The sequence below is a fragment of the Periophthalmus magnuspinnatus genome, chromosome 6, assembly GCF_009829125.3.
Source record: "Periophthalmus magnuspinnatus isolate fPerMag1 chromosome 6, fPerMag1.2.pri, whole genome shotgun sequence".
Lineage (NCBI taxonomy): Eukaryota > Metazoa > Chordata > Actinopteri > Gobiiformes > Gobiidae > Periophthalmus > Periophthalmus magnuspinnatus.
In genome coordinates this window covers 4,238,784-4,251,252 of record NC_047131.1, presented here as the reverse complement: position 1 = coordinate 4,251,252, position 12,469 = coordinate 4,238,784, and the positions used below count along the sequence as shown (strand labels likewise).

Sequence of the window (12,469 nt, the reverse complement as noted above, 5' to 3'; positions counted from 1 at the left end):
ACTAAAGGTAAAAGGAGCTGTTAACTTGAAAGCTACTACTACATGACATCACAAGGTGGAACAGAGCATTTGGAGCATTTGCAGACGAAGACAGAGTAATAATTAAAGATTATTCAAATGTGTGAATTAAACATAACACAACTTTGGGTATTTTTTGATGACTGAACAGCACAATAACATTAAATTTAGTATAAATATAGTACCTTTGATGCCATAGTGTGGGATATTCCCATCTAAGCAATAACTTCTCTATGGAGACAAGCAGGTGACAGGCCATCCGCTAGAAATGTTACCCAGGGCATCTTTAATTTGTTTATCATAACTTGTTATGTCTATGCTCTCCAGCGTGGGTTGATGGGACTTGCTTGTGTGGGCGTGTGGCTGTGAATGGCCCGTCTCTTTTAACCATGTGCACTTAGCAGAGCATATTGCGTCGCGGTGGCAGTTTGTGAGAGGGAGTTTTGTCATAACGCTCTTCTCACCGGAGCGTGGCATATGATTATTCAGGATATCACCAGAACTGCTAAAGTCAAGTGTGAATGTATGTAGTTTATCTGCTCTGCGTGCTGTCAACCAAAGAAATAAAAACAAAATTATAGTGTGAAGAGACTGGAGCAGTACTTCTCAAAATGTGGTTTAGACTGGAGAGTGAAAGTGGATTGGGTTTAGACTTGGTTTAGTTCTGCTTAGACCTAGTTTACAGTGCCTTGTGTGGATTATCTTTTGTGTGTGTGTCTTGACCACTAGTTTAGTCTTTAGTTTTATATCTGGTTTAATCCTGGTGAAGAACTGGTTTAAGATCTGGCTTAATACTGATTTAGTCCTAGGTTAAACCCACTTGTCTTATGTTTATTGCACTATTGTATGGCTTTGGACAGGTTTAGTCCTGGTTCAGTTGTGGTTTATACCTGGTTTGGACCTGGTTTTGACCTGGTTTAGACTTGGTTTAGACTTGGTTTTGACCGACCTGGTGTAGACCTAGTTTTGACCTTGTTTAGACTTGGTTTTGACCTCGTTTTGACCTGATTTGGACCTGGTTTAGACCTGGTTTAGACCTGGTTTAGACCTGGTTTAGACTTGGGTTTGACCGACCTGGAGTAGACCTAGTTTAGACTTGGTTTTGACCTCGTTTTGACCTGATTTGGACCTGGTTTAGACCTGGTTTAGACCTGGTTTAGACCTGGTTTAGACCTGTCCTAGACCTGTGTTAGACCTGTGTTAGACCCGGTTTAATCCTACAGACCCACTTATCTTCTGCTGGACATTGAGATCATAATTTGTTTTTCTTGGACAGTTTTATCCTGGTTTAGATTCACCCATGATCATTTAGTCCAGGTCTGGTTCTCATTTAGTCCTGACTGAATACTGGGTTAGTCCAGATTTAGAGGTAGTTTGGAGCGTTTAATATACCTGGTGTAGTTCTGTCTCAGTCCTGCTTCATTACAGTTGGTTTCATTCTTGCTGTATTGCTATTCCTTGGAAAGTCTTTTTTTTTTTCTGGCATTTAAAGTTTATGAAAAGTTATTTTTATATGCAATATTTCCTCCAGCCAAGAAACATATTATGCATTTTGTACTCCGTTTCACCCACACCAAACCCTCGGCACACTATAAATACTGAATCAAAAATAAGCACGGGACTTGTTGTTTTCTCTGTATATGTGCAAATATCTGCTGTGAAAAGGAGCCATTTTGTGCTTATATAAAACACTTTTCTAATCTGCACAAACCCTGACTTGTCAAATATAAACACAACAATAGATTTGGTCTCAGTGCTGACACACAGAGCACTTTTTATGAAGTTACAACAAACTTGGGGCACACCATTTGCAGTGGCGACTCTGGAAAAGCAAAGTTGAAAAGAAATGAAAAACAGTAAATAAGATGTTTTCAAAGATAAAATTGATTTGTGCTGCAACGTTTATAGACGCTATTAACACTTGAATCTGGAGCGCTGTTATGTTTGTGAAAATCTGTTTTACAAAATGCACCTTTTATCTTTATGTTGATGTTAGTACGTAGCTTAGAATGTTCCACCGTATGGCGTTAAATATCGATTGCCCCTTGATGCACCTGGCCAAGTTGCAGGTCAGATCTGTGGAGAGGCCAGCCACCTCACAGCAATTTTACCAATAGAAACCCGTAATTGAATAAATGCAGGATAGATTAGTTTAATGCCATACTGTGGAACATTCCGGGTAGAGCAGTAACATCTCCATGGAGACAAACAAGCGGCAGAACCCTCATATGTCGCACATTGCATCTTTAATAACCGTGTCTGTTATGGTTTGAAAACGTTTTTTAAAAATGCATTACTTATGACAGCTTATGGGTCTTTACTCTTTTAAAACCTGCCTCTGAGGCCGATGCAACATTTTATAACCAAACAGAACATTTTATACCAGAACATTTCCTGTAGATTTACGTGGTACCTGAGCAGAGGACTTTAACCTCCCCGTGCGTCTGACACTTTTCACTCTGACACTAAATCTTCATGACTCTGAATCGATCCGGCTAAACTAAAGGTCATCACAAACATGCCCCCTCCATCCTAACGTTTAAATCCTGATGTCTGTCCCTCTCTCTCTCCATTTCTTTTTTCTGCTTCTCTGTCATCCCTCTCTTTCTGTGTCAACCTTTCTCTCGTTCTCTCTCTCTGTTTGAACATCCCTTCCTCTCCATTTCACTCGCCGCCCTTCCCTCTATCTCTCTTTCTCTCTCCTGGTATTTTTTCCTCGCTCACCATCGCTCCTCCCTCTCTTTTCCCCTAACCCGTTCTCCTTTGTCTACCCGCTCCCTTCCGTTTCTTTCTCTTTCTCTCTTTTGTCTATCTTTCTGTCTCTTCCTCTATCTTTCCCCCCTATCTCTCTCCCTTCTACGCATTTCCCGAACCACCTTTCCTCCGTTTCCTCTATCTCACCTCCCCTCTTTGTCCTTATCGCTTTAATTTATCTTTCTACTCTACTCCTTCTCCATCCCTTCCTCCCTCTCTTCTCTCTCTCTTCTTTCCTTAAATGAGGGCGGGGCCTGGATATAGATTCATTGGTATCTGTTGAAGTAGTGCTAATCACAGCGTATGTGTGGTCAATAAGTGGGACGGTCCAAAGAACATGACCAGTAAATACCTCCAATAAACTGTCCGTGCCGCTGCTGCTCCGAGGCGTCCATTTTGAATTAGTTTGGCTCGGAGGCGCACTGCTGACTTTAAACAAGAGCGCTAATAAAGATACATGTTTACTCTGTTTCGCTTACAAGAATCGAGCGGCGCGGCGGCCGGGTTGCAGCGAAGGTAATCCTGACTAAGACTAGCTCAAGATCTGGAGATGGGACCCACTCACTGCTCCTGCTACTGAAGGATGGGTCAAATGCAGAGGACACATTTTTTTTTTCTACTTTGGAGTATAAGTCGCACTGGAGTATAAGTCGCACCAACCAAAAAATGCATGATAATAAAGAAAAAACATACATACATACATACATTCACATACACTGCCTGGCCAAAAAAAAAAAAAAAAGTCGCCACCAAAAAAAAAAAAAGCTAATATTTCGTTGGACGCCTTTAGCTTTGATCACGCCACATATTTGCTGTGGCATTGTTGCTTGGTTAAACCCAGGCAGTGTATAAGCCGCATCTGAGTATAAGTCGCACCTCGGCCAAACTATGAAAAAAGCGCAACTTATACTCCGGAAAATACGGTAAATTAAACGTAAACTTGACCAACCTGCAAAGTAACGGGTAAAGAAATTTCGGAGGTCGCCGTGGCTCAACCAATTCAGGTCGATTCCCATTTGGACCAGTGAATTCTGTTGTGTCCTTGGGCAAGCCACTTCACCAACCTTGAGTATGAAAATGGTGTGTGTGGCGTGTGAGAGTGTTTTCTAGAGGCAGGATGGCAGCCTTGGTTCTGTTAGTGTTGTGATTAATGTTTTTCTTATTCTGTAAAGCAGTTTGAAGTAATTTTGCGTATGAATTGTGCTGTACAAATAAACTTACCTCGGGCAGCTGTGACTAGAAGCAGACAACCACCACAGAATACAACTTTATTATTACTTCTTTTACCTCAGTTAAGACTATTCAAACCCTCAACCAGCTTTATTCTTTTGCCGTTGTGTTCTATATGAGACATTTTGAGGACTTTTTCCCATGCAAAAGATACAACAATGTTCAGTTTGGATATTTTAAGCGGTTTTAAATACTTTGCAGTCGTTAATTAATGTAAAATGACTAAATAAATGAATGTATTAGTGTGCGTGTGTGTCGTGGACGTGGTCGAAGCTGCTGGCTGCCCCGGGGCAAGTGCGGCTAAGGATGAGGAATCTATTAATACCATCCCTTTCTCTTATTTCTGTTCACAGGTCAGAGATAACGCCACGTTGGTTCTGTCGAGAGTTCTTCACACTCAACAAAATTACGACCAAAACCACGAAAACCACGAAGAACGTACGTATACTTTTTTTTTTCTTTCTTTGTAATATATTCGCCCGTTTTCACGCCTCGTCTTGTTGAGGGCACATGGGACTCAGGCATGTCTCTGTGGGTTTAGTGTCAACATTTACAAACCCCCCTTCTCTCATTGAACATGCAAATATATGGTGTTTTATGTACCTCCCCTGAACTATAATGCACGCTTTCATCTCAGTCTTTTTATGGACACGCCTGAATAGTTGATTAGGCATCGCAAATCTTTCTTTCTCTCTTTCTCTACCTCCTTCTGTCTCCACTTGCATATTCATCTGTCATATTATTTTTTTCTGTATTTTTGAGATGCTTTCGTGTTGAGATGATAGTGAATTAAAGGTGCTCTGTGTAACTTTTTTGGTGGAGAATCTGTCACCTGTTTGACTCCAGTGTTTCACAGTATGGCCCTAAAGGTATCCATCTTGTGTTTCTTTCAATTATAGCCATTTTTATTGCTAAATTTACACCATTTTGTGGAAAATTCCAGGCAAAACAACAATATCAACATTTAGAATCAAAGGTTTTGAACCCTCCACCTAAAAACTTGCATAGTGCCACAAAGGAAAAATATTCTATAGGAAACATAATGGTGTTATGTTCGAGTAACATATTTCAGTATTATCGCATTTGAACAAGTTTGTTTTTATTCATTACAGTGGTCCCTCGTTTATCGCGGGGTTTACGATCTAAAAATAACCCACAAAAGCCAAAATCCGCGAAGTATCAGCTTTATTTTTTACAATTATTCTGTATGTTTTGTGGCTGTAAAACCCCTCACCACACACTTGATACAATTTTCTCACACAGGCATTAACATTTTCTCACATTTTTTTCTTGTTTAATTAATTAATAGTGACTCACATGTATTTCACATTTCCTCTGACCCCGCTTCTTGGTCCTGGCGTTGCTCCGCTGTAGTGTCGATCCAACATTTATGTAAATTTGACTGAACGGCATGGAGATTGATTGACAATGGTCTACAGTCCCGTAGCCAATCAGAACGCAGAACACAATGCACGTTCATATGATGTAAAAAAAAAAAAGAAAGAAAAAAGCATGTAAAATTGCAAAAAAAAATCCACGAAACAACGAGACAGCGAAAGGTGAACCACGATATAGTGAGGGACAACTGTATTCACTCCCATTGTTTCCAGCAGAGGGCGCAGACACGCACACAAGTTACATTTTGGCTGCTTCCTTTCAGCTTCTTTTTGAACAGTTCAAACTAAGACTTTAAAGTTTGTATAGTTTTGTTTGTTTATAAGGAAACACAGCTGCAAATTGCATTCACCCTTTTGTCATCCCAGATCCCGGTCGCCCTGCTGTTTCCGCCTTAATGCCATACTATTACCGCGCTGTAAGCTACACTGTGGCCAGCACTCTATCCCAAAATGTTCCTGATATCTCCAAATGGCTGTTCTTTATTGTCTGCAGGGAATGCTTTGCTGGAGGATGACAAAGTGTTCCATCTGGTCCGGCCGACCGAGGAGCTGGATGAGATCAAATCCAAACGAGGAAGTATAAAGGACAAGTCGATGACCAAAGCCATCACAGAAATCTATCTCACACGCCTGCTCTCCGTCAAGGTACAAACACACACAGAACGGCGAATTACACTGACATTTAGGCCTGCAGTTATCCAATTGTCTGATTCTCCTCAAAATGTCACTCCATATGAGGTTCCAGTATGAGCTTTAATTTAATCTGAAAAAAAATGTCGAAGAGGACAAGAAAATAAACTGTTGTGAGAAAGGTTTATAGATTTAAACTTGGGTAAACTTTATTGATCCACATGGGGAATTATTTGGACACAGTGGCTTCACGCATTACAGGATAATATAATAACAAACAAATAAATGGTCATAAAAAATTCAAAATAAGTAACAAAATTTGCAAGAGACTGGTGTCAAGTACAAAATATATCGACTATTGACAGTTTTCAGATTCTACTTTGCCATGAAATATCTAAAGGTTAAATGGACAAATGTTGAACCTGACCATTGGCATTAATAACTAGACCCGAGGACTCACTGTAGTACAATAAAACAACAATACTGCATATTAACTACATTCATTGTGGCTGCCCCCTGTCTGTATTAAATATTATTGGCCTGTAGGATGTTGTGATGTCATCTGCAACCCAGCAATGAGTGGGGTACGGAGAAACGGTACAAAGATGACAGTGATTAACACGACAAAGGGTAATGTGTTACATAAGGCTGAGTTGTTGTACAGTTGTGTGGAGTTTGGTATAAATGTAGACGTGTATTTTTCACTGTGGGAGTGGAGCTATCGGAGCCTCTGTCCCTCTATAGAGCATATTTTATCTGCTATATGAGAAATACAATCACATATAAACAGTTTTAGCTCGACTTTACTTTAGGCCTGTCATGATAATTACTATATATATCAACTTATCATGCAATTAATTAAAGCTGGAACTGTATATTTTGGAGCTCAGTGTTTATCGTGTGTACAGTTTCTTTGCAAAACTTATTTTTATTGTTGTTTAATGACACTGTGTATTTAAAAATAGTTCACTGAGATTATCTTGCTTTATTTTAATTGCATAAGTGGCATAAATTACTTTCAATATTATCATTTATTGCAATAGATCTCTGTGTTATGTGTTATCATGACAGGTCTACTTTACACTAACTTGCATGTTTGGAAGTATCTACACAAAATATGGACTCATAATAATGATTTTGAGCTACTGTATTCCAGACAGTTACTTCAGTTTATCAGAACAAATAAAACAGTTGATTTAACCAGCAGAACCTTTCATTTAGTGGCACTAAAATCAAAGGAATACATTGTGGTATTTGATCACGCAATTTAGGCTTCAAACTGCACAGTATTATCAAGCTGTAGTTGTGAGTGTGTGTACAGTTTTACCTTCTCTAATCAGTGATAAATTGGCATTACAAACAGTGCAACTAACATAAAACAGTTTTCATACTATGTCCCTTTTCTCAGTATAATATAATGCCTCTTAAAGGGCCCATATCGCACCATTTTCTGTTCTTTGTTCTAATGTTGTTTCCTCATCACAAACAGACCTAGACTTGTGTTTTGTTTCATTCACACATGTTTAACACAATATTTTTTACAATTATTCTATATGTTTTGCAGCTGTAAAACCCCTCACCACACACTTTATACACTTTTTTCACACAAGCATTAACATTTTCTCACATTTCTCTTGTTTAAACACTCTCAAAATTTTGTAAACATACAGCACTTCAGAGTCACACTGCTATCCAATATTTATGTAACTGAATATATATATTTTTAATCCAGGTTTTCAGTATTTTGTAATCAAACACATTTCCAAGTACTCTTCCCATGACTGTATACCGTTTTGGTTATAATTTACACCACAATTGTCTCATTGATTCCTCTGTGCTGCTTTCAGGGCACTTTGCAGCAGTTCGTGGATGACTTCTTCCGCAGCGTGTTGTGTTCAGGAGCCGTCGTTCCTCCGGCCGTCAAATATTTCTTCGACTTTCTGGACGAGCAGGCGCTGAAACACAACAACGTGGACGAGGAGACAATCCACATCTGGAAGACGAACAGGTAAAACTAGAGGAACAAGTCAGAGAGATGCTCAGCTGCATGACACTGGCTGATTTGTACATTTTAGATTTTGTTAATAAAAAAATATATGTTTGGATTTAAAAGTATCATATATTAGTTCAATTTTTATTTATTTTGTGGGTAATACAGGAGTAATTCAGAACTAATCCAAGACTAATACAGAACTAATCTAGGACTAATCAGGACCAGACCTGGACTAGACCTGGACTAAGTATCTAGCAAGAATTAAATAGAATAGAGAATAGTGTGCGCACCTTGTAACTTAACTTGCCACCAGAACTAAACTAGGACTAAACTAGAACTAAACTAAGACTAAAGTAGGACTAAACAAGGACTAAATCAGAACTAAAGTAGGATAAAAGTAGGACTAAACTAGGACTCAACTAGGACTAAACCAGAACTAAACTAGGACTGAAGTAGGACTAAACTAGGGCTCAACCAGGGTTCGACCAGGACTAAATTAGAACTCAACCTGGACTCATCCAGGACTCATCCAGGACTCATCCAGGACTCAACCAGGACTCATCCAGGACTCATCCAGGACTCATCCAGGACTCATCCAGGACTCAACCAGGACTCAACCAGGACTCATCCAGGACTCATCCAGGACTCAACCAGGACTCATCTAGGAGTCGTCCAGGACTCGTCCAGGACTCAACCAGGACTCATTCAGGACTCATCCAGGGCCCACCAGGGCTCAAGCTGAGTCCTGGATGAGTCCTGCTTGTATTCATGTTTCAATGTCTCTAGCTGACATTTTGAGGACATTCGACATTTTAATAGATATGTTTTGAATTATTAATTAATATGGCAATGGTGCTATTTTTTCATAACTTTAAAACCAAAAGATAAACCCCTAGATCCGTAGGCCTAAAATTATTCATCCAATATTCACACACTTTCATGGAAACTTCTTATCGCCAAAGTCATTGAATTCGAAGAACAACAAATCTAGATTAGTTTGCAATCCCCTCGTGTTGACATTTAAGTGCATAAATTAGTGTCACGGCAACCACACAAGCAGGCTGCGCGTCGCATGTAGATTTTCATGATTGACGTTTTGGCTAGCGTGCGAGAGCAGGCTACGCACGGACCAAGGATGAGCGATTTAATTACTACTCCTCTCCTCCTCGCAACGCCACTGTCTGCAGCCAGCCGTTCTGTTTATCAAATCAAGGGAGAGGCCAGCTATTAAATAATGAATATGTGTACGAGGCATAACAACAAACAAACATGCTAATTATGTCCCAAGCTAATTTAATTCTGTGATTATTGCTACATTGCTATTTTTGCTACCCATTGTATTCAAGGCGTAGCTATCCCCCGGAGATAGCGCCGAAGCGAAATGAATTTTACATGGTGCATGTTTTGGATATCTCGAAAGGCACGGCTTGCTGTAATCAGGGACTAGAGGTTTGCAAAAATGTTTGACTGTTTTGAGGCAAAGTTTTGATTTTTCCATGATTTGGAAAGATTTTGATGAAGGGAGCGTGCTGTTCTGAAAATCAGTGGATATTATGATGTTGTGTGGTTTCAGGGTGACAATTGAACATTTGAAAAGTTTTGGTGTTGAAATAAGTGATAAGCCAGGGCTAAATCAGGGCTAAACTAAATCAGGGCTAAACCAGGGCTAAATCAGGACTAAACCAAAACTAAATCAGGGCTAAACCAGGGCTAAATCAGGACTAAACCAGGGCTAAACCAGTGCTAAACCAGTGCTAAACCAGTGCTAAACCAGGACTAAACCAGGACTAAACCAGGACTAAACCAGGACTAAACCAGGGCTAAACCAGAGCTAAACCAGAGCTAAACCAGGGCTAAACCAGGGCTAAACCAGAGCTAAACCAGGGCTAAACCAGGGCTAAACCAGAGCTAAACCAGAACTTTATATTCATATGTAAACCACAACATGACAGATCTAAACCATTGCTAGACCAGGGCTAAACCTGGGCTAAACCAGGTCTAAACCAGAACTGTACGTGTATCAGTTCTGTACCAGAACGTGTATGTCAACCACGATATGACAGTTCTAAAGCAGATCTAAACCAGGTCAAAACCAGGTCAAAACCAGGTCGAAATCAGGTCTTAATCAGAACTTTATATCCATAGGTAAACCACAACATGACAGATCTAAACCAGGTCTGATCCAGGAATTGATCAGGACCAAATCTGGACTACACGAGCCATGTCCTCCCTCTGTGTGTACTCTCTATTGTGTCTTGCTACACAGCAGGGCAGTGCTTTGAGCCCGCAGCAGAGTTCAGTGCAGGATAATAACAGGGACGGAGACACTTTTCATGAAGGTGTCATTTTGTCCAATCGTAAAACCTGTACTTGTCAGGTTATTTTTAAACTGTGTACTTGACTGTCAAAGATACTTATCCACGCGAGTTGCAATACACCAAAGAACAAAAGGAGGCGGTGTTCCTATGAGACAACATAGTGCTGAAAGATGGTGATTACAGCAGATGGAGAGTTGTGTGCGATCGTAATGTACAGAGTGTCTACAGTGCCATGAAGGCATCTCGGGACGCAAAGTTTTCCACCAAGGCTTTACTGTAACTTGTATTTACTCTACGGCCACTTTTCAACCATTACTTGGCGACTGAGGAAAGCTGAAAAACTGAGTGCACCAGAGGGTCAAGAGATGATCTGCTGTGCTAAGATGTGGTCTAAAGACATTTAAAGGAGAGCTATTGTTCTATTGTATGTATTGTGTCTGCTATATAGCTATAATTTATGACACCTGTGGATCATTATGTTATAATTTGCACATTTTACATCACAATATTCATTTAAAATGAATAAATAAAAGAAAAGAGCCCACTGACGTCTGAATTCTAACATCGTGGTGCCCAATGGGAGATGAAAACGTCATCACGACAAAGAGACCATGCTGGATAGCTGCAGATCACATTAGCATGCAGTGATTTTTTTCATTTGTACTAAAATGATGAATCCTTAGTGTATCACCAGTTAAGAAAGTGAAATATGAGAAGTCAGTACAGAGCAGTGGGCAGATGCAGGTGGTGGTGAAAATGGGAGTTGATGAGCAATATGGCGTCTTGAAAATAAGAGGTTAAAGGTTGCTCAAACATGCACAAATCACCCCAAATACAACTTTAAGAGTATAAATGAGAAGGGGAAACAACTATAATATGGTTAAAAGCTCTGAAAAGTCGATTTGCAGCATATGTCTGTCTATTGTAGTGTGTGTATTCTAATCCACCACCCACATTGAAGTACTTTACAGGGATAGAAAGATCAAACTGGGCAAGTGGCAAGTGTTTTTTCCCCATAGGGCGATTTGATAGGCAAGTTGAGTACCAGGGCAATAAATAAATATATATATATATATATATATATATATATATATATATATATATATATATATATATATATATATATATATATATATATATACCCACATAAGAAAATAATTGCAATAAATAAAAGACGAGTGTAGCGTAGTTGTGCAGCTAGGTCCTGGAGTTCAAATTCAGACCGGCTCCGGGGGACAAAAGTGGCACTACTCCTCCCATAATCATTCTGTCAGCCTCTCTGGTTGTCTGTTGGTCATTTATGATTGATGGAGACCTCATGGGCAGTCCAGTCATTTTGGAGCTGACAGACACAGTGATTAGCAGCATTTAGCGATCGATGTCAAGCCCTAGGAGCAAGTAGGCTAGTTTAAAGTGCGTTTGACAGGTTAGTAATTCTATATTAGTGAAAGTAGTTGATATAGATTTCAGAATTTAGTGAAATTTATCCGCAGATATGACAGACAGAGTAATAACAATAATCACCACCTGCGTTTTTTGCTCTTTTCCGTAACTGCCACTTGACTCATGTAATACTGTGATAAATATTTAGCACAGGTATTATCCCACCAAACCAAGTCATAATAAAAAAAACATGAAACCCTGTCACATGCACTTTAAACTAACGGACATATTACCCAGAGGGGCCTTCCTGAGTTGTAGTGTGCCCGCTCTGCTGTACAAGTCTGAGTGGAGTTTGTCGTTCTACAATTTCACTCATATAAATTCACTATAATCTATAATATCTTAGAAGTTGAAGCGTCGGGTTTAATAATGCTTTCTGAATTACTTCCGTACTCGCTTTTTATTAAGTGGTGACTTGATTAACTCTAGTAATATTATTTTTTGAAGTAACATTAATTTTGAGAACTACTTCAACCAGCTTTTTTTTCAGACAACCTCTTATTAAGTCATAAATAATGCTAATGACGTTTTGTAACCCCCCTCCTTCCTTCTCTCCTTCTTTTCCTCTCTGTCTTCTCTCTCCTTATCCCTCTCTTTAACTCCGTCTCTCTGCCTCTCTCTCACTCACTGCCTCTTTTCTTTCTTTCTCTCTTTCTATCTGTCTGTTTCTTTCTCTCTTTTTCTCT

General features: G+C 39.6%; 1 protein-coding gene across 1 annotated transcript in view; it reads left to right on the top strand.

Annotated features, from left to right (window-relative positions):
• plxnb2b (plexin b2b) overlaps positions 1 to 12,469 on the top strand; it is a 455,012-nt gene that overhangs the window by 257,600 nt on the left and 184,943 nt on the right. The window contains exons 33-35 of the mRNA XM_033967743.2: positions 4,356 to 4,440; positions 5,893 to 6,044; positions 7,877 to 8,037. Of these exons, the coding sequence (XP_033823634.2) occupies positions 4,356 to 4,440; positions 5,893 to 6,044; positions 7,877 to 8,037 (398 nt within the window). The remainder of the gene's footprint in view (positions 1 to 4,355; positions 4,441 to 5,892; positions 6,045 to 7,876; positions 8,038 to 12,469) is intronic.